The 26,257-nt window shown below is 49.8% G+C and overlaps 2 protein-coding genes across 2 annotated transcripts in view; both read right to left on the bottom strand.

Moving 5' to 3' along the window:
- Positions 1-340: 340 nt before the first annotated feature.
- Positions 341-5,105, bottom strand: LOC110174614 (protein phosphatase 1 regulatory subunit 15B). Its single transcript, XM_055158883.1, has 2 exons — positions 3,723-5,105; positions 341-2,242 (listed from the first exon to the last, which is right to left on the bottom strand). The coding sequence occupies exons 1-2, from the start codon at positions 5,097-5,099 to the stop codon at positions 1,952-1,954; spliced, it is 1,668 nt and encodes a 555-aa protein (XP_055014858.1). The 5' UTR covers positions 5,100-5,105; the 3' UTR covers positions 341-1,951.
- A 6,748-nt stretch (positions 5,106-11,853) lies between these two features.
- Positions 11,854-26,257, bottom strand: part of pik3c2b (phosphatidylinositol-4-phosphate 3-kinase, catalytic subunit type 2 beta) — a 36,518-nt gene continuing 22,114 nt past the window's right edge. The window contains exons 12-24 of the mRNA XM_055159554.1: positions 26,154-26,257; positions 25,334-25,463; positions 25,006-25,142; positions 22,433-22,602; positions 21,361-21,517; positions 20,193-20,302; positions 19,601-19,793; positions 18,192-18,310; positions 16,992-17,109; positions 16,241-16,319; positions 14,994-15,142; positions 13,418-13,546; positions 11,854-12,246 (exon numbers count right to left, since the gene is read on the bottom strand). The exon at positions 26,154-26,257 is cut by the window's right edge and continues 97 nt beyond it. Of these exons, the coding sequence (XP_055015529.1) occupies positions 12,049-12,246; positions 13,418-13,546; positions 14,994-15,142; positions 16,241-16,319; positions 16,992-17,109; positions 18,192-18,310; positions 19,601-19,793; positions 20,193-20,302; positions 21,361-21,517; positions 22,433-22,602; positions 25,006-25,142; positions 25,334-25,463; positions 26,154-26,257 (1,793 nt within the window). The 3' untranslated portion in view covers positions 11,854-12,048. The remainder of the gene's footprint in view (positions 12,247-13,417; positions 13,547-14,993; positions 15,143-16,240; positions 16,320-16,991; positions 17,110-18,191; positions 18,311-19,600; positions 19,794-20,192; positions 20,303-21,360; positions 21,518-22,432; positions 22,603-25,005; positions 25,143-25,333; positions 25,464-26,153) is intronic.

The following is a 26,257-nucleotide window of genomic DNA, read 5'->3' as shown; positions in this document are numbered from 1 at the left end:
ACCAGGACTAAACCAGGTCTAAACCAGGTCTAAACCAGGACTAAACCAGGTCTAAACCAGGACTAAACCAGGACTAAACCACGTCTAAACCAGGACTAAACCAGGTCTAAACCAGGTCTAAACCAGGTCTAAACCAGGAAAGTTCAGAGACAGATTTACTGGGCAGAGTTTTATAAATATATAGAAAAGCAATTTTACTGTTATCATCTTGTCTTATTTCTGTGTTGTAAAAATGAGGAACTTGTAGATATCTAAACAAATCTGTGTTTTGTTTTGTTTTTTGTGACAGAAAAAGGTAAAAAAAAAAAAAGTAAAAGTGTAAAATAAGGCGAGTCTGAGGTGAGCTCATAAATACTGGTTTATTCTCATTTTAGACTCAATCAAAATCACAAACGTTAGAAAAATACATCTGGGTGTTTTCAATCGCTCCAGTCCACACGAACACAATCACAGAATCAGAATCAGAATCAGAATCAGAAGAATCAGAGTTTTTAGAAGCGTTGGTGGAGTTTGGGTCTCGAGTGCAGAGCGTCTTTGGTTTGAGCCGAAACTCTGGAAGTTCATTCGTTTCATTAGATTTAGAATTTTAAAAAACCCAAAACAAAGCAAAAAAAACAAAACGCTGAATTTCTTAAACTTAATTTTTTTTAACTCTGAAAAAAGACGTTTGAATTAGTTTTATTCAGATTTTTTTTGTAATTGAGCATTTTCAGTATTAAATTCCAATAATTTCACCTTTTAAATGTTCAGCACAAATATTTTCAAGTCTCCGGCGTAAAATTCAGAGCAAAAATCCAAGACGCCAAAAAAAAAAAAAAAAAAATTATTATAATGATAAAAGTAATTTAAAAATAGTATTATACATTTTTTTCTTCTAATAATAAAAAAAAAAAGGTCCGAGACGCCGAGGCAGAAGTAATCGATCCTGAGTGAGTGAGGACAGAGGCTGGTTCCTAATGGTTCTCATGTGTGGGCGGAGTTTGAGGTTTTGACGAGGTGAATTCTGACCAATCAGATTGCTTCACCGCTCTATTTCCTGTTACCGAGTCAGATCTGCCGCAGCATCGCCGATCTTTGCTGCGGATTTAGCGACGCCCGGGGATTCGACGCTCGGGGATTCGACGCTCGGGGATTCGACGCTCGGGGATTCGACGCTCGGGGATTCGACGCCTGGGGATTCGACGCTCCGAGATTTGGACGTGAAAAAATTTGTCCTGGATATTTATACGGTGAATTTTTTTATTTCGAATTTTAAACACGTTGAAAATGTGCACTTAGAATTACAGCACCTAAAAATTCTGAGTAAAAACAACACAAACATGTTTTTCAGAGTTAAAAAAATTCAAAGTGAGAAACATTCAGCGACGTTTCAAATTCAGAATCTGACGGAACAAACGACGTCGCACAGGAAACACTTTGTCTGGAGAAACACTGAAGCCTCCAAACGAAAAACGTCTTCTGTAAACGAACTAAACATCTGCGTTTCCAGATTTTTGGTGAACTTTAGATTTAAAAATATATAGTTTTTTGTTAAAGTGAAACGCTAAATTGAAAATATTTATATAAAGTCTCTTTTTGAACCTTTTTTGTCGAATACAGATTTTCCTGAACACTGCAAAAACTCAACTGTGTTGGTAGGGGGCGTGTCCGTGTTGGTAGGGGGCGTGTCCGTGTTGGTAGGGGGCGTGTCCGTGCCAGTAGGGGGGTGTCCGTGCCAGTAGGGGGGCGTGTCCGTGTCAGTAGGGGGCGTGTCCGTGTCAGTAGGGGCGTGTCCGTGTCGGTAGGGTTGAGTGTCCGTGTCGGTGGGGGGCGTGTCCGTGTCGATAGGGGGCGTGTCTGACGGTAAGGGGGCGTGTCTGTGTCGGTAGGGGGCGTGTCCAAAATACTGGAGACGTTTCTGGATGAGAAACATTTTTGACTTTTTGTTTTGACTCAAAGTTTTTCAGTTTGTTCAGTTTTTTTTTCTTTTCGTCACAAACAAAAACAAAGCCATCGCTCCATCGCTCCGTTCAGAGTCGTTTATTCGTGGTTTGTCGTGGTTTATTGGTCCTCGGGGCTCTGATTGGCCCGTGGTCCGGTAGACCCGCCTCCTGTGCTCTGATTGGAGGAAGGGGCTCAGGACTCGCTCCACGTCCCGGCAGCGTTTGAGGAACCGCGCTCGGTCCCGGGCGAACTCCTCCCACTCGCCCCGGCGCTCCTCAGAACCCACGCAGAACACCTGCACGTCCGGACAGAACCGCACCTGCACAGAACCAACAGAACCAAACAGAACCGGGTCAGGAACAAACACAACCAACAGAACCAAACAGAACCAGGAGAACGTTTGTTTTCAGAGCCGGGTTGTTTCACCGGGTCGTTTTGTTGTGTCGTGTCGCCATGTCGTTGGGTCATTTCGTCGGGTCGTTTCGTCAGGTCGTTTCGTCGGGTCGTTTCATAGTTTCGTTTCGTCGTTTTGTCGGGGTCGTTTCGTCGTGTGTCGTTCGTCGTCGTTTCGTCGTCGTTTCGTCGGGTCGTTTCGTCGGGTCGTTTCGTCGGGTCGTTTCGTCGGGTCGTTTCGTCGGGTCGTTTCGTCGGGTCGTTTCGTCGGGTCGTTTCGCCGTGTCGTTTCGTCGTGTTTTCGTTTCGTCGGGTCGTTTCGTCGGGTCGTTTCGTCAGGTCGTTTCGTCGTGTCGTTTCGTCGTGTCGTTTCGTCGGGTCGTTTCGTCGTGTCGTTTCGTCGGGTCGTTTCGTCGGGTCGTTTCGTCGGGTCGTTTCGTCGGGTCGTTTCGTCGGGTCGTTTCGTCGGGTCGTTTCGTCGGGTCGTTTCGCCGTGTCGTTTCGTCGTGTCGTTTCGTCAGGTCGTTTCGTCAGGGTCGTTTCGTCAGGTCGTTTCGTCATGGGTCGTTTCGTCGGGTCGTTTCGTCGGGTCGTTTCGTCGGGTCGTTTCGTCGGGCCGTTTCGTCGGGTCTGAAGCGTCAGACTGAGTCGCTCTAAAGCTTCAGTTGATTTGATTCATTCGATGTTTTAAACGTCGTATTTCTGCTCTGAGCTTCACGTTTGCAGCTTTTATTTATTTTGAAACTTTTGTTTAAATGATCAAAAATAGTGTTTTCTGGGGTTTTTTTTAGAGATAAAAGCTGAAAAAAAACATCAAGTCACTCAAAAACAATCATGATCAGGACTTTTCCATCACCGAGGACTAAACCAGGACTAAACCAGGACTAAACCAGGACTAAACCAGGACTAAAGCAGGACTAAAGCAGGACTAAACCAGGTCTAAAACTAACAGGACTAAACCAGGTCTAAACCAGGTCTAAACCAGGACTAAACCAGGTAAACCAGGTAAACCAGGACTAAACCAGGTCTAAACCAGGTCTAAACCAGGACTAAACCAGGACTAAAACCAGGTAAACCAGGACTAAACCAGGTCTAAACCAGGTAACTAAACCAGGTCTAAACCAGGACTAAACCAGGTCTAAACCTGGTCTAAACCTGGTCTAAACCAGGACTAAACCAGGACTACATCTGGACTAAACCTTGTTTTGTTTTGATCATTTTGTTTTAGAAAAGTTAAATTAAAATAAAGAAAATAAAACTTTCATGAGTCCAGTTCAGTCTGACTCAACACAACAGCAACAACACACAAATACGTGGGTCCCAGTCAGTCCCGGTCTCAGTCCCGGTCTCAGTCCCGGTCTCAGTCCCGGTCTCAGTCCCGGTCTCAGTCCCGGTGTCAGTCTCACCTTCTTCTTGCCGGTGGTTCTGGAGCTGCTCTGGGAACACTCGGATATCGTGCGGACTCTGCGCTCCTCGGGTTTCGGGTCTGGTAGCGGATCAGTCCCCGGTCCCGGTCCGGTTTTAGTCCTGATCGGGGCCTGGAAGTTGAGCGGACTGTACGGGTCGGACGAGCAGAAGGAGTCGAGCAGCTTCAGGTTCTGCTCCTCGGCGTCGCTGGCCTCGTCCCAGGAGGAGGAGGAGGCGGACGAGGAAGAGGAGGAGGAGGCGGACGAGGCCAGGGAGGAGGCGCAGGACCCCGGGCTGGACTGGTCTTCCTCTGGTCCCGGTCCTGGTCCCGGTCTGGGGATGGGTCTCGGGGCGGATCCCAGTTTGGCGGTGAAGTTGCGGGGGTTGTACGGGTCGTCGCTTTGGCACAGGGAGCTCCACAGTCGCTCCGTCTCAGAGTCAAACTCGTCCTCGTCGTCCGAGCCCGACACCTCCGACGAGCAGTCGCTGTCGAACCCGTCGTCCTCCTCGTCCTCCTCGTCCTCGTCCTCATCGTCCTCGCTGCCGTCGTCGCTGTCGTCGCTGCACGGACACCCCATAATGAACGCGATGGTCTTGTTCTCGCAGTGGGGCGCCGGGAGCCGTTCGTCCGTCTCACGCGTCGGCTCCTCGTCGGGCTCCTCGTCGGGCTCCCGGGCGCTCCCCAGGCCCGGCAGCAGCACCGCGCTCTGGAGCCGGGCTTTGGCCACCAGCTGCTCCTCCTCCAGGCTCGAGTATCCGTGGTCCTGGTCCGGGGCGAGCGCGTCCCCGAGGCTCTGCAGCAGCGTGAGGCGCGGGAGGTTCTGGAGGTTCTGGAGGTTCTGGAGGTTCTGGAGGTTGAACGCGCCCTTGTCCGCGGCGAGTCCGGGTCTTTTCTCGGGGCGCTCCTGGATGAACGCCACGGTCCGGGTCTCCGCGCATAAAGTCACAGCGGAGCACCGGACCTGCTCCTCCTCCGCCGCGCTCCACAAACCGCCCCACCACGTCTTAGACCCGGGACCCGGCGCCAGGGTCAGAGCCGGGGCAGAGGCGGGGAGGCTCCCGTCCCCCACCGGGCTCCCGTCCTCCGGGCCCTGCAGCTCGCTCAGGTTGATCCAGGGCAGCGAGTGGAGCTGCGGCGGCGGGAGGAGGTCGTCAAACCGCCTGAGGAGCTCCGCGTCCGGCTCCAGAAAGTCCCGTTTGAGCGGGCGCAGGTACCGCTGGAGGAAGGACACGGCGGGCCTGGACACCGCGGAGAGGAGCCCGAGCAGCGGACTGTCGTGCGCGAGGAGGCCGGGGGACGCGAGCTCGGGCCCGGGCGCGGGGGACGCGCCGGTCCCGCTGCCTCCGGGTCTGTCTCCGGTTACAGTTCTCCACATGGTCTCACAGTGTTCACGGGGCTCGGTTCTACGGGACCGCGGCTTCAGCGGCGGTCATGGCGCTGACAAGAACCGACAGAACCGACAGAACCGACAGCGGGACACCAGAGATTTAAGGCCGGGGAAGGAGCGAGGTTTTCGGCGGCGGCGCGGGGCTGAGAGCGGGACTGATTCTTCTTCCTGGTGTAGAGTTTCGAGACACGGCAGCGGCTCCGGGACAGGCTCGGTTCGGACGCGAAGGACCCGCTTTGTGACGAGAAACACGCCGCCATTTCCAGACAGAATTTCGAACAAAAAAAGAACCAAACAAACCCGGAGCTTCTGGAAGTAGCCGTTAGCTTAGCTTTAGCTCGCGCTGACACTCGGGGCTTTTCCCGGAGACTTCGGGTCAAACGCGGCCGGAGCTGGTCCCGGGGCGGCGGGGCGCTCTGTCCCCGCGGTGCTCGGTGTGTGTGGGGCTCGGTTCGGCTCGGTGGGGCTCGGTTCGGCTCGGTTCGGTCCGGGTTCGGGGCTCGGGGTTCGGAGCTGAAGCGGAGGATTTCATCAGACAGTTTTAGGGACCGTCTCCATTTGCGCGGTCGCGGGTCGGAGCGCAGAGGGCCACACCGCGGGGGAGCGTCGCGATGTTCCAGACCCGGCGGCCCGTGCAAACAGCGGCGGCGGAAAAACGAAAAAAAAAAAAAAAAAACGAAAAAGAAAAACGTGGTGTCAGACGATCCGCGGTTACGTAAGAGCCGCGTCCAAAGGTGCGTCTGCGGGACACGTGTTTATCGAAGAAACGGTCACACCGCACCGCCCCCCGCGCCGTTTTTAGCCTCAGGGAGCGGGGCAGGTGCACGGGGCAGGGGCACGGGGGGTGGCAGGGACATGGGGGTGGCAGGGGCACGGGGCAGATAAGCAGAGTCAACAGAGTGCGCGTGTGCGTGGGTGGGGCATTTTTATCTTGTTTCTGTTCGGTGCGTTGGGGTTTCCAAAAATGCTGATGTTCAAAATAACTTTCACCTGGAAAAAAAAAAAAAAAGACTGAAAAAAAAAAACATCTGGAGCGAAAGAGCCCAGAGTGTTTAGATTGAATATTTACTCCTGTATGTGTCTGTCAATCAGTCAAACTTTATTTATACAACAATTTTCGTACAAAAATACACACACAAAAAAATAAAAAATACTCAAAGTGCGTTTACATGTGGACAGTGTTGGGAAGTTTACTTTAAAAATGTAATCCCCTACAGATTACAGATTACAAAACACAAAATGTAGTTTGTAACATAATCCATTGAGTTACTTAAAGTGAGTAATGTAATCTGATTACTTTGGATGACTTGATTTGCTGTAGAGAAACAAAGACGAGGAAATCTTCACATAAGAAGTTTTGTCTGATAAAAGAAAATAAAAAGTCCAAACTTTACTGAACCAAATAAAAATATTATTGATAAAAGACGAAGAAACACGTCCACACAGCAGGATTTAGTCCTGGTTTAGACCTGGTTTTAGACCTGGTTTAGTCCTGGTTTAGACCTGGTTTTAGACCTGGTTTAGTCCTGGTTTAGACCTGGTTTAGACCTGGTTTAGTCCTGGTTTAGTCCTGGTTTAGTCCTGGTTTAGACCTGGTTTAGACCTGGTTTAGTCCTGGTTTAGACCTGGTTTAGACCTGGTTTAGACCTGGTTTAGTCCTGGTTTTAGACCTGGTTTAGACCTGGTTTTAGACCTGGTTTAGTCCTGGTTTTAGTCCTGGTTTAGACCTGGTTTAGACCTGGTTTAGTCCTGGTTTAGTCCTGGTTTTAGTCCTGGTTTTAGACCTGGTTTAGTCCTGGTTTAGTCCTGGTTTAGTCCTGGTTTAGACCTGGTTTTAGTCCTGGTTTTAGTCCTGGTTCAGTCCTGGTTTAGACCTGGTTTTAGACCTGGTTTAGTTTCCGGCCGTAAGTGGAGTTACCGGAAAAAAAAAAAAAGAAAAAAAGGGATTTAGCCCAAAATGTAAAAACAGTAAAATCCCTCTGTGTAATCCATTTACTTCAACAAAGTAACTGTAATCCAATTCCCACTGACTGAAACAGTAACTGTAACTGAATACAGTTCCTCATCATTTGTACTCTGATTACTCTGGTACTTGTAATCTGTTCCTCTGACACTGGGTGTACAGCAGGTGTGTTTTTCTCGTCTCTGTCAGATTTGGAGTCCTGCAGTTTGTGACTTGGACTCGAGTCTTGAGACTTGAGTTTATTTTTAGGACTTGAGACCAGAGATGCACTTTTTGGACTCGTGAGTAAAAATATTTTATCGTTCATGTTTTTTGTTTAGATCAGGAGCGTTAAACTCACGTCATATAAACCCCAAAAATAACAAGAAGTTCAAATATTTGTGCAGAGAAACACAAATCTATTACAGAAATCTTTTTTAATTGATGAACTCTTTCTTTTACAAAATATTATAATATTATGAACAACCTGAAACTTTAAGAAAAATACAATTTCAACACAAAGTTTTAACATGAACTTGTCTGTAAATAGGAATAAGTCATTTTTGTTGTAAAATCCTGCACTCGGCTCCACTTTTCTCATGTTGGACATTTTTCTGATGAGGGTCACGGTCAACAGTCAAAACGATCGTCCTTTAAGAGCGTTTGGAAAGAGACAAGTCTTCATTTGTGCTGCTCTGGTGGAGGGGCCACGTACAGAGACGCCTCTCGGGAGGGGCCACGTACTGCTCTGGTGGGAGGGGCCACGTACTGCTCTGGTGGGAGGGGCCACGTACAGAGACAGGGGCCACGTACAGAGACGCTGCTCTGGTGGGAGGGGCCACGTACAGAGACGCTGCTGTGATAAACACCACAGAACAAGATTTTAATAGAAAATACCATTCAAATATTTGAGTAAAAAATGAGCCGAGGGCCAGATTAAAGGTGTGGGAGGGCCGGATGTGGCCCCCGGGCCGTGTGTTTGACTCTCCTGGTTTTGACGTGACGCAACAAAACTCCTCAAAAAACTCCACTCAAATTAAAATAAAAAGTGAAGACGCGATGTCCTGGTCCTGCTCCTGGTCCTGGTCTTGGGTCCTGGTCTTGGTCCTGGTCTTGGTCCCGGTCCTGGTCTTGGTCCTGGTCTTGGTCCCGGTCTTGGTCCTGGTCTTGATCCTGGTCTTGATCCTGGTCCCGGTCTTGATCCTGGTCCTGGTCTTGGTCCTGGTCTTGGTCCCGGTCTTGGTCCTGGTCTTGATCCTGGTCCTGGTCCTGGTCTTGGTCCTGGTCCTGCTCCTGGTCCTGGTCTTGGGTCCTGGTCTTGGTCCTGGTCTTGGTCCCGGTCCTGGTCCCGGTCCTGGTCTTGGTCTTGATCCTGGTCCTGGTCTTGGTCCCGGTCTTGGTCCTGGTCTTGGTCCCGGTCTTGATCCTGGTCCTGGTCTTGGTCCCGGTCTTGGTCCCGGTCCTGGTCCTGGTCCTGGTCCTTGGTCTTGATCCTGGTCCTGGTCTTGGTCCTGGTCTTGGTCCTGGTCCCGGTCTTGATCCTGGTCCTGGTCTTGGTCCCGGTCTTGGTCCTGGTCTTGGTCCTGGTCTTGATCCTGGTCCTGGTCTTGGTCCCGGTCTTGGTCCTGGTCCTGGTCTTGGTCCTGGTCTTGGTCCTGGTCTTGATCCTGGTCCCGGTCTTGATCCTGGTCCTGGTCTTGGTCCCGGTCTTGGTCCTGGTCCTGGTCTTGGTCCCGGTCTTGGTCCTGGTCTTGGTCCTGGTCCCGGTCCCGGTCTTGGTCCTGGTCCCGGTCTTGATCTTGATCCTGGTCTTGGTCTTGGGTCACACGGCGCCGATTGTGAAACCTGCAGATTAAACATTTCCTCACAACCTGAAACACAAATAAAAGACACACAAACCAGAACTAAACCAGAACTAAACCAGGTCTAAACCAGGACTAAACCAGAACTAAACCAGAACTAAACCAGGTCTAAACCAGGACTAAACCAGGACTAAACCAGGACTAAACCAGGTAAACCAGGTCTAAACCAGGAACTAAACCAGAACTAAACCAGGACTAAACCAGAACTAAACCAGAACTAAACCAGAACTAAACCAGGACTAAACCAGAACTAAACCAGAACTAAACCAGGACCTAAACCAGAACTAAACCAGACTAAACCAGGAACTAAACCACCAGAACTAAACCAGAACTAAACCCAGGACTAAACCAGGTCTAAAACCAGGTCTAAACCAGGACTAAACCAGGACTAAACCAGAACTAAACCAGAACCAGAACTAAACCAGGACTAAACCAGAACTAAACCAGGTCTAAACCAGGACTAAACCAGGTCTAAACCAGGACTAAACCAGAACTAAACCAGAACTAAACCAGGTTTAAACCAGGTCTAAACCAGGACTAAACCAGGACTAAACCAGGTCTAAACCAGAACTAAACCAGAACTAAACCAGAACTAAACCAGGACTAAACCAGAACTAAACCAGAACTAAACCAGGTCTAAACCAGGTTTAAACCAGGACTAAACCATTTTCAGTCCCAGTCTCAGTCCTGGTCTGGTTCTGGTCTGGTTTCTAGTTTTCATTTAAACACAAAATTGAAAACTGAAAATTTCGAATTTTTATATTTATTATATATATTTTTTTTGTTTTCTTATTTTTTGTTTTATTTTGAAAAACAAATGAACGACTGAAACATGGATTAAACTTTTCTCTGCATAAAGAAGGAAAACAACAATCGACATTTGTTTTTTTTGTGTGTTTTTTTGTGTTTTTGTGAGACTTTGTGTCCGTGTTGTTCCGCACAAATAAACTCAAAAACAAACTCGTCTCAGGTTCAAGTTCAAACTTTAATCAAACTGTTTTAAAAAATCAAATTTGTACATTCGTATTTTACAGTGCGAGCGACTTCAGAAACAAACAAACAAACAAACAAACACCGCACAAAATCTCAGAAACTAAATTCAAATAAAAATCTAATCTGCATTAAACACTTTTACAGTGTAACTCAAGTCACAGTAAAAAAAACAAAAAAAAAACTCGAGACAAAAAAGAGAAAAACCAAACAGAAAAAAGAAAAAGAGTCGGGGGGCAGTGGCAGAGTGGTTAGCCCTCTCTTGTTTCTTCTCTTTTATTTTTTCGTTCAGACGGTGTGAAACAGAAGTGTCCCGTTCACACGAGACGCTCACGAGGAAAACAAAAAACAAAACAAAAAAACGACTCAAGATTTTTATCGTAGGTGTTTTTCGTTTCGACGGTGACGCCGTTTTTCAAGGCTTAAAAACGCTGAAAAAATCTGGACCCGGCTCCAGAGCGGAAAAGTTGAATACTCCCCGCTGCCGTGCGTCCGTCTGCGCCGCCCAAGACGCAAAACTCTGGTCACGTGTGCTCAGGTCGTGTACGAGTTTACGTCACGCACACTTTTGCGTCGTCGCGTGCAGCAGATTTACTCCCAAAAACACTCGACTAAACGCGGAATGAAGAGCGAAGACGCGACGACACTACGTCGTCGTATAAACGTCGGGTTAGAGTTTGTAGAGTTTGTAGAGTTCGTAGAGTTCGTTGTCGTCCGTCTGAAGTGCGATGTCAAAATAAAGTGTCCCATGAAGAGCGGGACATGGCGGTGTCAGGGCGGGACATGGCGGTGTGGGGGCGGGACATGGCGGTGTCGGGGCGGGACATGGCGGTGTCAGGGCGGGACATGGCGGTGTCATGGCGGGACATGGCGGTGTGGGGGCGGACATGGCGGTGTCGGGGCAGGACATGGCGGTGTGGGGGGAGGGACACGGCGGTGCTCAGTCGGGGTGGGACATGGTGGTGTCTAGACATGACATGGCGGTGTCTGGGGGACATGGCGGTGTGGCAGGGGTGCGGGTGGGACATGGCGGTGTCAGGGCGGGACATGGCGGTGTGGGGGCGGGACATGGCGGTGTCAGGGCAGGACATGGCGGTGTCAGGGGGTGGACATGGTGGTGTCTAGACATGACATGGCGGTGTCTGAGAGGGACATGGCGGTGTGAGGGTGGGACATGGCGGTGCCCGGCTGGGGTGGCGGCTGACAGGGGTGCTCCGGGGTGGGACATGGCGGTGCCCGGCGGGGGCGGGGCTGACAGGGGCTCCTCGCATACCGACCATAGATGCCGGTGTCTGCGCTCGTCGTGTAAAATCGCGCATGTGACTCTTCGGCGCCGCGAGTCCAAACGTTGCGGTCGAGGTCGATCCTGGAGACGCCGACACAAACTTGACTCGGAGTCAAACCACAAACACAAACAAACTTTTTCTGTTTCGCAAATTTACACAGAATCACGAGGAAAAAGTGACTCTGGAGTTTAGTGCAGCTTAAAAAACAAACAACTGAGTCATTTGTGTTTTTAATGACTGAGTTTTGATGAAAACTACAAAAATGGAGAAATTCACTCCTGATGTCATCGTGATGTCACTGTGATGTCACTGTGATGTCACTGTGATGTCACTGTGATGTCACTGTGATGTCACTGTGATGTCATCGTGATGTCACTGTGATGTCACTGTGATGTCATCGTGATGTCACTGTGATGTCACTGTGATGTCACTGTGATGTCACTGTGATGTCATCGTGATGTCACTGTGATGTCACTGTGATGTCATCGTGATGTCATGTCACTGTGATGTCATGTGATGTCACTGTGATGTCACTGTGATGTCACTGTGATGTCACTGTGATGTCATCGTGATGTCACTGTGATGTCACTGTGATGTCATCGTGATGTCACTGTGATGTCACGTGTGATGTCACTGTGATGTCACTGTGATGTGATGTCACTGTGATGTCACTGTGATGTCACTGTGATGTCAGTTTAAATGTTCAGTTCAGTTTTTACAAAAATGTGACAAGGTTCAGTTCCTAAAAAAAAAGTGAAGAGCTGCTCCAGTGTGAACCAGACCAGAACCAGACCAGGACCAGGACCAGACCAGGACTGGACCAGGACCAGACCAGTTCCTCTTGAGGGTGGGTGGGGTCAGTGCTGCGGCCCGGGGCCCTCGGACGGGGCCCCCAGCTGGTGCCAGTCGACCCAGTGCTGACCCGGGCTCACAGACGACAGGGGGATGAAAGTCTCGCCCAGAACCGGGTTCTCCCAAAAAGACCCGTCTCCCAGAACCCGGAGGTGGATCATCCGATGGTCCAGGTCCCCACGAGGAATCCGCTCGTACACCAGCTGTGGACCACAGGAAGACCTGGTTTAGTCCTGGTCTAGTCCTGGTCTAGTCCTGGTCTAGTCCTGGTCTAGTCCTGGTCTAGTCCAGGTTTAGTCCTGGTCTAGTCCTGGTTTAGACCTGGTCTAATCCTGGTTTAGTCCTGGTTTAGTCCTGGTTTAGTCCTGGTTTAGTCTGGTCTAGTCCTGGTTTAGTCCTGGTCTAGTCCTGGTTTAGTCCTGGTTTAGTCCTGGTTTAGACCTGGTCTAGTCCTCCTGGTTTAGTCCTGGTTTAGTCCTGGTCCTAGTCCTGGTTCAGTCCTGGTTTAGTCTGGTTTAGTCCTGGTTCAGTCCTGGTTTAGTCCTGGTTTAGTCCTGGTCAGTCCTGGTTTAGTCCTGGTTTAGTCCTGGTTCAGTCCTGGTTTAGACCTGGTTAGTCCTGGTTTAGTCCTGGTTTAGTCCTGGTTTAGACCTGGTTTAGTCCTGGTTTAGTCCTGGTTTAGTCCTGGTTTAGTCTGGTTTAGTCCTGGTTTAGTCCTGGTTTAGTCCTGGTTTAGACCTGGTTTAGTCCTGGTTTAGTCCTGGTTCAGTCCTGGTTTAGTCCTGGTTTAGACCTGGTTTAGACCTGGTTTAGTCCTGGTTTAGTCCTGGTTTAGACCTGGTTTAGTCCTGGTTTAGACCTGGTTTAGTCCTGGTTTAGTCCTGGTTTAGTCCTGGTTTAGTTTTAGTCCTGGTTTAGACCTGGTTTAGTCTGGTTTAGTCTGGTTTAGAGTCCTGGTTTAGACCTGGTTTAGTCTGGTTTAGTCCTGGTTTAGTCCTGGTTTAGTCTGGTTTACCTGGTTTAGTCCTGGTTTAGTCCTGGTTTAGTCCTGGTTTAGTCCTGGTTTAGACCTGGTTTACCTGGTTTAGTCCTGGTTTAGACCTGGTTTAGTGTTTAGTCCTGGTTTAGTCCTGGTTTAGACCTGGTTTAGTCCTGGTTTAGACCTGGTTTAGTCTGGTTTAGTCCTGGTTTAGTCCTGGTTTAGTCCTGGTTTTAGTCCTGGTTTAGACCTGGTTTAGTCCTGGTTTAGTCCTGGTTTAGTCCTGGTTTAGTCTGGTTTAGTCCTGGTTTTGGTTTAGACCTGGTTTAGTCCTGGTTTACCTGGTTCAGTCCTGGTTTAGTCCTGGTTTAGTCCTGGTTTAGTCCTGGTCTCACCATCTCGTTGTACGTGGGGTTTCGTGTTTTCCTCGTGACTTTGGTTTTTCTTTTACTTGTTTTCTGTGGATCTGGGAGGAGGTAAAGCTTCACGTACGGATCTGGATCTGTCCCGTCAGGGAGCGACACCTGCCAACACACACACACCTGCCGTCACCTGTCACACACACCTGTCACACACACCTGTCACACACACACACACTGCCGTCACCTGTCACACACATGTCACACACACACTGTCACACACACACTGTCACCTGTCACACACACCTGCCACACACACACACACCTGTCACACACACACTCACACACACACCTGTCACACACACCTGTCGACACACACACCTGCCGTCACCTGTCACACACCTGCCGTCACTGTCACACACACCTGCACACACACAACACACACCTGTCACACACACACACACCTGCCGTCACCTGTCACACACACCTGCCAACACACACACACACACCTGCACACACACACACACCTGCCGTCACCTGTCACACACACCTGCCAATCACACACACCTGTCACACACACACACACCTGCTGTCACTGACACACACACACACACACTGCGTCACCTGACACACACACACTGCACTGTCACACACTGTCAACACACACACACTGCCGTCACCTGACACACACCTGCCGTCACTGACACACCTGCCGACACACACAACCACCTGCCGTCATCTGTCACACACCTGTCACACACACACACCTGCCGTCACCTGACACACACACCTGGGACACACACACCTGGTCACTGTCACACACAAACATGGGGAGGGCACCTGACACACATGGGGGGGTGGGACGGGGGAGGGCACCTGTCACACACAGGGGACGGGGAGGACACCTGTCACACACGGGGACGGGGGAGGGCGCCTGTCACACACGGGGGGACGGGGGAGGGCACCTGTCACACACAGGGGACGGGGGAGGACACCTGTCACACACAGGGGACGGGGGAGGACACCTGTCACACACGGGGGGGGTGGGGGGGGAGGGCACCTGACACACACGGGGGGACGGGGGAGGGCACCTGTCACACACGGGGGGGTGGGGGGGGAGGGCACCTGACACACACGGGGGGTGGGACGGGGAGGGCACCTGACACACACACGGGGGGGTGGGACGGGGAGGACACCTGTCACACACGGGGGGACGGGGGAGGGCACCTGTCACACACAGGGGACGGGGGAGGACACCTGACACACACGGGGGATGGGGGGAGGACATCTGACACACACGGGGGGTGGGACGGGAAGGGCACCTGTCACACACGGGGGGGTGGGACGGGGAGGGCACCTGTCACACACGGGGGGACGGGGGGGACACCTGTCACACACAGGGGATGGGGGGGGGCACCTGTCACACACAGGGGACGGGGGGGGCACCTGTCACACACAGGGGACGGGGGGGCACCTGTCACACACAGGGGACGGGGGGGGCACCTGTCACACACAGGGGACGGGGGGGGGCACCTGTCACACACAGGGGACGGGGGGGGGGGCACCTGTCACACACAGGGGACGGGGGGGGGGGGTTGGTCATGTGACTCACCAGGCCTCGGATGTGCATGACCATGATGAAGAGCTTCTGGTTCTTGTAGGAGATGGAGAGTTTGATCTGACCGAGCTCCGCCCCCGACGACCCAGGCCCCGCCCCCGACGACACAGGCCCCGCCCCCGAGGGAGGAGTCCAGCGCGGCTCTGCACACACACACACAGACACACACACACACACACACAGTCACTTTCACACTTTTATAAAAAAGTGCGGAGATTTCAGAAATATTGGTACATTGACAGAAATCGGTGCAGGTTTGTTTGTTGTAAAATAAATAAAATGGTTAAAGTCTCGACTGAGTCCAGACCAACAGAAAATGTTGTATTTGCTCGGCTTTGTGGGACATGGCGCCTGATTGGCAGGTGCGGTCCTGTCGCTGTTGGGTCGACTCTAATGTCCGTCGTGTTGTGGTCGGAGGAGTGACGTCCTGCTCCACCAGGACCAGGACCGAGACCGAGACTGAGACCGAGACCGAGACCGAGACCGGGACCGAGACCAGGACCGAGACCGAGACCGAGACCGAGACCGAGACGACCCGGGACCGAGACCAGGACCGAGACCAGAACCGAGACCGGGGACTGAGACCAGACTGAGACCGAGACTGAGACCGAGACCGAGACCGGGACCGAGACCGGGACTAGACAGAGACCGAGACCGAGACTGAGACCGAGACTGAGACTGGGACCGAGACTGAGACCGAGACTGGGACCGGGACTGAGACCGAGACTGGGACCGAGACTGAGACCGAGACTGGGACCGGGACTGAGACCGGGACCGAGACCAGACCGAGACTGAGACTGGGACCGAGACTGAGACCGAGACTAGACCGAGACTGAGACCGAGATCCGTTTTTTTCCATTTTTCATTTAAACACAAAATATAAAAATTGAAAAACCAAATCTTAATTTTTTTTTTTCATTTCGGTTTTGGAGACAAATAATGAAGAAAATTGAAGTTTTTTTTTTCCTTTTTCTTATTTTAGATTTTATTTTGAAACATGGATGACGGTCTATATGTGGATTTTCTGATGATTCACTTCAGGTCGTCTTCACCAGTTTCTCTTTGCCTCGTGTCGTCAGACTCGGTGCAGAGTTTTACATCAGGTCCGAGTCGGCACGCTCACGACCCGGTGCAGAAACCCGACAAAAGAGCGACTGCGCAAGGAGACGAGATTTATAAACGAGGCCTCAGGTCGGTGCTCAGGTCGGTGCTCAGGTCGGTGCTCAGGTCACATGACTCACCTGGAGGTTTGGGGGCGTGTCTCTCTGAAGGAGCCTCGTCTCTGGGCAACGGATGAAAGAAGGAGTACACCAGGTCACACTGAAACACACCAGAACACACGACCTGAGTGCACCAGGTCACACTGAAACACACCAGAACACACGACCTGAGTGCACCAGGTCACACTGAAACACACCAGAACACACGACCTGAGTACACCAGGTCACACTGAAACACACCAGAACACATGACCTGAGTACACCAGGTCACAGCGAAACACACCAGAACACACGACCTGAGTCACACTGAAACACACCAGAACACATGACCTGAGTACACCAGGTCACACTGAAACACACCAGAACACACGACCTGAGTACACCAGGTCACACTGAAACACACCAGAACACACGACCTGAGTGCACCAGGTCACACTGAAACACACCAGAACACATGACCTGAGTACACCAGGTCACACTGAAACACACCAGAACACACGACCTGAGTGCACCAGGTCACACTGAAACACACCAGAACACACGACCTGAGTCACACTGAAACACACCAGAACACATGACCTGAGTACACCAGGTCACACTGAAACACACCAGAACACATGACCTGAGTGCACCAGGTCACACTGAAACACACCAGAACACACGACCTGAGTCACACTGAAACACACCAGAACACACAAGGCAAGTTTATCTGTAAAGCACACTGGTGGAGCTCCTGTCAGTAGCGCCTGTCAGTAGCGCCTGTCAGTCTGACCTGAGTGACCTCGGGGGCGGCGTGCAGCAGGTGCCACACGTATCCGTTGAGCTCATCTTTCCTCCGATCGGCCGCCGCCTCCCCTCGAGATCGACCAATCACAAACCGGCTCGGGAACCTGAGGACAGGTGAGGACAGGTGAGACAGGTGAGTGAACAGGTGTTATACAGGTGTGGGCAGGTCAATGACAGGTGTGTGGACAGGTGAGACAGGTGTGACAGGTCTATGACAGGTGTATGACAGGTGTATGACAGGTGTGAGGACAGGTGTATGACAGGTGTGGACAGGTGTATGACAAGTGTGTGGACAAGTGTATGACAGGTGTATGACAGGTGTGTGGAGAGGTGTGTGACAGGTGTATGACAGGTGTGAGGACAGGTGTATGACAGGTGTATGACAGGTGTATGACAAGTGTGTGGACAAGTGTATGACAGGTGTATGACAGGTGTGTGGAGAGGTGTGAGGACAGGTGTATGACAGGTGTGGACAGGTGTATGACAGGTGTATGACAAGTGTGTGGACAAGTGTATGACAGGTGTGTGGAGAGGTGTGTGACAGGTGTGTGACAGGTGTGTGACAGGTGTGTGGACAGGTGTGGACAGGTGTATGACAGGTGAGAACAGGTGTATAGAACAGGTGTATGAACAGGTGTGAACAGGTGTATGAACAGGTGAGAACAGGTGTTAACAGGTGTATGAACAGGTGTGAACAGGTGTATAACAGGTGTATGAACAGGTGTGAACAGGTGTATGAACAGGTGAGGTGTATACAGGTGTATGAACAGGTGTGAACAGGTGTATGAACAGGTGTGTGGTGTATAACAGGTGTATGAACAGGTGAGAACAGGTGTATGAACAGGTGTATGAACAGGTGTGACAGGTGTATGAACAGGTGAGAACAGGTGTATGAACAGGTGAGAACAGGTGTATAACAGGTGTATGAACAGGTGAGTACAGGTGTATGAACAGGTGTGAACAGGTGTATGAACAGGTGTATGACAGGTGTATGAACAGGTGTGAACAGGTGTATGAACAGGTGTGTGGACAGGTGTATGAACAGGTGTATGACAGGTGTGTGGACAGGTGTATAACAGGTGTGTACAGATGTATGACAGGTGTATGAACAGGTGTATGAACAGCTGTATGGACAGGTGAGTGGAAAGGTGCGACAGGTGCGTGCAGGTGCAGTGGGCGGAGTTACCTGGGCAGTTTGTTGGAGGGGAAGAGGAGGCGGAGTTTACTGTGGAGCTCGTGGAACTCCTCAAAGGTTCTTCTCACCAGAGACGCCTCGTGGTCCCGCTCCACCTTCACCACGAACATCTGCAGGAGAACATGTGTGTGACTCAAACATCTGCAGGAGAACATGTGTGTGACTCAAACATCTGCAGGAGAACATGTGTGTGACTCAAACATCTGCAGGAGAACATGTGTGTGACTCAAACATCTGCAGGAGAACATGTGTGTGACTCAAACATCTGCAGGAGAACATGTGTGTGACTCAAACATCTGCAGGAGAACATGTGTGTGACTCAAACATCTGCAGGAGAACATGTGTGTGACTCAAACATCTGCAGGAGAACATGTGTGTGACTCAAACATCTGCAGGAGAACATGTGTGTGACTCAAACATCTGCAGGAGAACATGTGTGTGACTCAAACATCTGCAGGAGAACATGTGTGTGTGACCTCAAACATCTGCAGGAGAACATGTGTGTGTGACCTCAAACATCTGCAGGAGAACATGTGTGTGACTCAAACATCTGCAGGAGAAACATCTGCAGGAAAACATGTGTGTGACTCAAACATCTGCAGGAGAACATGTGTGTGACTCAAACATCTGCAGGAGAACATGTGTGTGACTCAAACATCTGCAGGAGAACATGTGTGTGACTCAAACATCTGCAGGAGAACATGTGTGTGACTCAAACATCTGCAGGAGAACATGTGTGTGACTCAAACATCTGCAGGAGAACATGTGTGTGTGACTCAAACATCTGCAGGAGAACATGTGTGTGACTCACACATCTACAGGAGAACATGTGTCAGTGTGATGTCACAGTGATGTCACGGTGATGTCACGGTGATGTCATGATGTCAGAGTGATGTCAGAGTCTTACGTGTCCCTTGGCGGTGCGCTGGTGTCATGTCAGAGTCTTACGTGTCCCTTGGCGGTGCCCTGGTGTCATGTCAGAGTCTTACGTGTCCCTTGGCGGTGCGCTGGTGTCTGGTGTCATGTCAGAGTCTTACGTGTCCCTTGGCGGTGCGCTGGTGTCGTGTCAGAGTCTTACGTGTCCCTTGGCGGTGCGCTGGTGTCTGGTGTCATGTCAGAGTCTTACGTGTCCCTTGGCGGTGCGCTGGTGTCATGTCAGAGTCTTACGTGTCCCTTGGCGGTGCGCTGGTGTCTGGTGTCATGTCAGAGTCTTACGTGTCCCTTGGCGGTGCCCTGGTGTCATGTCAGAGTCTTACGTGTCCCTTGGCGGTGCGCTGGTGTCTGGTGTCATGTCAGAGTCTTACGTGTCCCTTGGCGGTGCGCTGGTGTCTGGTGTCATGTCAGAGTCTTACGTGTCCCTTGGCGGTGCGCTGGTGTCTGGTGTCATGTCAGAGTCTTACGTGTCCCTTGGCGGTGCGCTGGTGGGTGCAGACGTGCAGGTCGGTGATGGTTCCGTCGGTTCGGGCCGTGTGCACTCGGGGGCAGAAGGACAGCAGGGGGCGCTCTTCAGACGCACTGAACTTCATCTGGGCCAAATTATGAATGAAGAAGTTGAGTTTAGTGGCGACGCTGCCCAGACTCGACTCGATCAGTCTGAAAAACACAACAAGTACTCCAGTACTAGTACTAGTACTAGTACTAGTAGTAGTAGCAGTAGTAGTAGTAGTAGTAGTAGTAGTAGTACCTGGTGAAGTACATGGCAGTAGTAGTAGTAGTAGTAGTAGTAGTAGTAGTAGTACCTGGTGAAGTACATGGCAGTGGCAGTAGTAGTAGTAGTAGTAGTAGTAGTAGTAGTAGTACCTGGTGAAGTACATGGCAGTAGTAGCAGTAGTAGTAGTAGTAGTAGTAGTAGTAGTAGTAGTACCTGGTGAAGTACATGGCAGTAGTAGCAGTAGTAGTAGTAGTAGTAGTAGTAGTAGTAGTAGTACCTGGTGAAGTACATGGCAGTAGTAGCAGTAGTAGTAGTAGTAGTAGTAGTAGTAGTAGTAGTACCTGGTGAAGTACATGGTGGCGTCGGCCTCAGACTCTTGAGGTCTCAGAGCGTCATAAACGTATCTGAGATCAGCCAAATCTGACAACTCTGGAATCCCACAGGACACCATCTGTGAAGTACAAGTACTACAGTATTATACAAGTACTACCATCTGTGAAGTACAAGTACTACAGTATTATACTCCCATCTGTGAAGTACAAGTACTACAGTATTATACAAGTACTACCATCTGTGAAGTACAAGTACTACAGTATTATACTCCCATCTGTGAAGTACAAGTACTACAGTATTATACAAGTACTACCATCTGTGAAGTACAAGTACTACAGTATTATACTACTACTACCATCTGTAAAGTACAAGTACTACAGTATTATACAAGTCCTACAGTATGTGTGTATGTGTGTATGGGGTGTGTGTATGTGTGTATGTGTGTATGGGGTGTGTGTATGTGTGTATGTGTGTATGTGTGTGTATGTGTGTATGTGTGTATGGGGTGTGTGTATGTGTGTATGGGGTGTGTGTATGTGTGTATGTGTGTATGGGGTGTGTGTATGTGTGTATGGGGTGTGTGTATGTGTGTATGGGGTGTGTGGTGTGTGTGTGTATGGGGTGTGTGTGTATGTGTGTATGTGGTGTATGGGTGTGTGTATGTGTGTATGTGTGTATGGGGTGTGTGTATGTGTGTATGTGTGTATGGGGTGTGTGTACCAGGCCCAGCAGGTGGAGGAACAGGTGTGTGTGTTTCCTGATCAGGTTGTGTGTGTGTGTATGTGTGTATGTGTGTATGGGGTGTGTGTATGTGTGTATGTGTGTGTGTGTATGTGTGTGTTGTGTGTATGGGGTGTGTGTACCAGGCCCAGCAGGTGGAGGAACAGGTGTGTGTGTTTCCTGATCAGGTTGTGTGTGTGTGTATAGTGTGTATGGGGTGTGTGTGTGTATGGGGTGTGTGTATGTGTGTATGGGGTGTGTGTATGTGTGTATGTGTGTATGGGGTGTGTGTACCAGGCCCAGCAGGTGGAGGAACAGGTGTGTGTGTTTCCTGATCAGGTTGTGTATGTGTGTATGGGGTGTGTGTATGTGTGTATGTGTGTGGTGTGTGTATGTGTGTGTATGTGTGTATGGGGGGTGTGTGTATGTGTGTATGTGTGTATGGGGTGTGTGTACCAGGCCCAGCAGGTGGAGGAACAGGTGTGTGTGTTTCCTGATCAGGTTGTAGGCTTCGCAGCAGAGATCCACGAAGTCGTGGAAGCGGCTCGACGGTTTGTCTCCCCCGTTGATCACGTAGGCCATGTCCGACGTGAAGACGAACGGAGCGCGGTCCCTGGCGGCGACAAGGACCACAGTCAGGACCGGGACCAGGACCGGGACCGGGACTGGACTGGACCGGGACCAGAACTGGACCAGGACCGGGACCAGAACTGGACCAGGACCGGGACTAAACCAGGATTAAACAAGGACTAGGACAGGACATGAAACACGACTGAAACAGGACTAGACGAGGACTGGAACTAGACTTGAACGGTATTAGAACGGGACTAGACCGGGACTAAACCAGGACTAGAACAAGATCAGAAAAGGACTAGAACGAGACTAGAAAAAGACTAGAATAGGACTAAACCAGGACTAGAACAGGACTAAACCAGGATTAGAACAGGTCTAGAACAGGACTAGACCTGGACTAGAACAGGACTAGAACAGGACTAGAACAGGACTAGAAAAGGACTAAACCAAGACTAAACCAGGACTAAACAAGGACTAGAACGGACCTAGAACAGGACTAAACCAGGACTGGAACTAGACTAAAGCTAGACTAAAGCAGAACTAGAACAGAACTAGAACAGGACTAGACCTGGACTAGAACAGGACTAGAACAGGACTAGAACTGGACTAAACCAGGACTAGAACAGGACTAAACCAGGACTGGAACTAGACTAAAGGTAGACTAAAGCAGGACTAGAACGGGACTAGAACAGGACTAAACCAGTACTAAACCAGGAATAAACCAGGACTAGAAGAGGACCAAAGCAGGATTAGAAAAGGACAAAAACTAAGACCACAAAAGGACAAGTATGAACGCACCCTTAAGCGGATCTCAACCGGTTTTAGAGGGGTCTAAGCAGGTTCTAGTTGGATCTAAATCAGTTTTGGAGAGTTCCTAGTGAGTTCTAAGCGGTTCTGGAGGGAGTTTGGCAGGTTCTAGGTGGATCTGAAGCGAAGGTTTTGGAGTTTCTCTCACCTCTTGATGTTGCCGAACATCTGGGCGTGTCCGAGGAACTTTCCGAAGTCGATGTGGAACATGTGGCCGCTGCTCTTCATCATGATGTTGTCGTTGTGGCGATCACAGATGCCCAGGACGTACGTCGCCACGCAGCAGCCCGCGCACGAGTAGATGAAGTTCTCCACCGCCTGAAGACACCAGAGAGAAGAGCTCAAAGACACAAGAACCACCAGAGAGAAGAGCTCAAAGACACAAGAACCACCAGAGAAAAGAGCTCAAAGACACAAGAACCACCAGAGAGAAGAGCTCAAAGACACAGAACCACCAGAGAGAAGAGCTCAAAGACACAAGAACCACCGCCTGAAGACACCAGAGAGAAGAGCTCAAAGACACAGAACCACCAGAGAGAATCAAAGACACCACCAGAGAGAAGAGCTCAAAGACACAAGAACCACCAGAGAGAAGAGCTCAAAGACACAAGAACCACCAGAGAGAAGAGCTCAAAGACACAAGAACCACCAGAGAGAAGAGCTCAAAGACACAAGAACCACCAGAGAGAAGAGCTCAAAGACACAAGAACCACCGCCTGAAGACACCAGAGAGAAGAGCTCAAAGACACAAGAACCACCAGAGAGAAGAGCTCAAAGACACAAGAACCACCACCTGAAGAGAGAGAAGAGCAAGAAGAACCATCGCCTGAAGACACCAGAGAGAGCTCAAGACACAAGAACACCAGGAGAAGAGCTCAAAGACACAAGAACCACCAGAGAGAAGAGCTCAAAGACACAAGAACCACCAGAGAGAAGAGCTCAAAGACTCAAGAACCACCAGAGAGAAGAGCTCAAAGACGTAAGAACCATCGCCTGAAGACACCAGAGAGAAGAGCTCAAAGACACAAGAACCACCAGAGAGAAGAGCTCAAAGACGTAAGAACCATCGCCTGAAGACACCAGAGAGAAGAGCTCAAAGACGTAAGAACCATCGCCTGAAGACACCAGAGAGAGAGCTCAAAGACACAAGAACCACCAGAGAGGAGAAAAGAGCTCAAAGACACAAGAACCACCAGAGAGAAGAGCTCAAAGACACAAGAACCACCAGAGAGAAGAGCTCAAAGACGTAAGAACCATCGCCTGAAGACACCAGAGAGAAGAGCTCAAAGACACAAGAACCACCAGAGAGAAGAGCTCAAAGACACAAGAACCACCAGAGAGAAGAGCTCAAAGACACAAGAACCACCAGAGAGAAGAGCTCAAAGACACAAGAACCACCAGAGACAAGAGCTCAAAGACACAAGAACCACCAGAGAGAAGAGCTCAAAGACACGAGAACCACCTCCTGAAGACACCAGAGAGAAGAGCTCAAATACAAAAAAAACATCGCCTGAAGACACCAGAGAAGAGCTCAAAGACTCAAGAACCACCAGAGACAAGAGCTCAAAGACAAAAGAACCACCGCCTGAAGACACCAGAGAGAAGAGCTCAAATACAAAAAAAACATCGCCTGAAGATACCAGAGAAGAGCTCAAAGACACAAGAACCACCAGAGAGAAGACCTTAAAGACACAAGAACCACCAGAGAGAAGACCTTAAAGACACAAGAACACCGCCTGAAGACACCAGAGAGAGAGCTCAAGACACAAGAACCACCAGAGAGAAGACCTTAAAGACACAAGAACCACCAGAGAGAAGAGCTCAAAGACGTAAGAACCACCACAGAGAAGACTTTAAAACACACCACCACAGAGAAGACCTTAAAGACACAAGAACCATCGCCTTCTCTCTGTGGATCAGTAAAGTCGAACTCCAGGATGAGAAAAGGCAAAATAAATAATAATAATAATAATAAAAAATAAGTAATGGATGCTGGTAATGGTGGAGTTATGGCAGACTGAGCTCGTGTGCACTCACAAACTGTAAATATAAATACGTGCGGACCCATAGACTGTAAATATAAATACATGTGCACCCATAGACTGTAAATATAAATACATATGCACCCATAGACTGTAAATATAAATACAGGAGCACCATAGACTGTAGTAGTAGTACCTTGTCGTACTGCTCCTCTGTGGGGTTGTAGTAGTAGTAGTAGTAGTAGTAGTAGTAGTAGTAGTAGTAGTAGTAGTAGTAGTAGTAGTAGTAGTAGTACCTTGTCGTACTGCTCCTCTGTGGGGTTGTAGTAGTAGTAGTAGTAGTAGTAGTAGTAGTAGTAGTAGTAGTAGTAGTAGTAGTAGTAGTAGTACCTTGTCGTACTGCTCCTCTGTGGGGTTGTAGTAGTAGTAGTAGTAGTAGTAGTAGTAGTAGTAGTAGTAGTAGTAGTACCTTGTCGTACTGCTCCTCTGTGGGGTTGTAGTAGTAGTAGTAGTAGTAGTAGTAGTAGTAGTAGTAGTAGTAGTAGTAGTAGTAGTACCTTGTCGTACTGCTCCTCTGTGGGGTTGTAGTAGTAGTAGTAGTAGTAGTAGTAGTAGTAGTAGTAGTAGTAGTAGTAGTAGTAGTAGTACCTTGTCGTACTGCTCCTCTGTGGGGTTGTAGTAGTAGTAGTAGTAGTAGTAGTAGTAGTAGTAGTAGTAGTAGTAGTAGTAGTAGTAGTACCTTGTCGTACTGCTCCTCTGTGGGGTTGTACTTCTGGAGCCAGTCGGACAGAGGTCGGTCCTTGAACGATCCTGTGACTCCGTGTTCCACCTGGATCCTCCTGAGCGTGTCTGCGTGAGGAATCATCTCCACCATCCCTGAAAGTACACGGACATACACATATAACTACTACTACTACTACTACTACTACTACTACTACTACTACTACTACTACTACTACTACTACTACTACTAAGGAATCATCTCCATAAGAACTGGAGAGCAGCAGGGGCACATTCTCAATACTAAACTAGGTCTAAACCAGGTCTAAACCAGGTCTCAGTGGTACCTGTCCCAGGTCCGGTGGAGCAGCACTTGAAGAGGACCATCCTCATGTCCAGACCCTCCTGGATCCAGATGTTGTTCATGATTCTGATCATCTGCAGCGTGAGCATGTCCTGACGAAGGTCATCTCCAGACTGTGGAGCACATCACACACATCAGGAACACATCAGGAACATCAGGAACATGGAACATGGAACATCTGGAACATCAGGAATCATCGAACATCACAACAGGAACATCTGGACATACATCTGGAACATCTGGAACATCTGGAACATCAACATCAGAAACATCTACAACATCTGAACATCTGAACATCTACAACATCAGGAACATCTACAACATCAGGAACATCTGAACATCTACAACATCTGAACATCTACAACATCGGAACATCTAGAACATCTGGAACATCTACAACATCAGGAACATCAGGAATATTAGGAACATCTACAACATCAGGAACATCTGAACATCTACAACATCAGGAACATCTACAACATCAGGAACATCTGGAACATCAGAACATCTACAACATCAGGAACATCTGAACATCTACAACATCTGAACATCTACAACATCAGGAACATCAGGAACATTAGGAACATCTACAACATCTACAACATCTGAACATGTAGAACATGGACTTGGAGGAGCATGGACCTTCCCGGGGAGGCTGAGGAGTGTGATTCCCCTGGAGTTGGAACACACCCTCTGGTCGTCCTCCTTACACAGAGGGACCACCACCCCGGTCTGCCAGTCCAGAGGCTCTGTCCCAGACCTCCACACGCTGGTGTGTCAGATGCCCTCCCCGTGTGTCCTACCTTGAAGATGACGCTGATGGGGTCTCCGTGGGGGTCCTGGTTGGTGAAGGACAGTTTGAGGGGGACGGCGTTGGAGTTGAAGTACGAACAGGACTTGATGTTGA

The sequence above is a fragment of the Boleophthalmus pectinirostris genome, unplaced genomic scaffold (assembly GCF_026225935.1).
Source record: "Boleophthalmus pectinirostris isolate CB_2022bp ecotype Guang Dong unplaced genomic scaffold, ASM2622593v1 HiC_scaffold_23, whole genome shotgun sequence".
Lineage (NCBI taxonomy): Eukaryota > Metazoa > Chordata > Actinopteri > Gobiiformes > Gobiidae > Boleophthalmus > Boleophthalmus pectinirostris.
This window is presented reverse-complemented; position numbering and strand designations above follow the sequence as displayed.

Excerpts from the sequence above, each read along its gene's own strand:
- LOC110174614 (XM_055158883.1), bottom strand. The coding sequence starts at position 5,099 with ATGTGGAGAACTGTAACCGGAGACAGACCCGGAGGCAGCGGGACCGGC. Across the intron at positions 2,243-3,722 it reads GAACCACCGGCAAGAAGAAG|GTGCGGTTCTGTCCGGACGT; the intron begins GTGAGACTGACA and ends GGTTCTGTGCAG.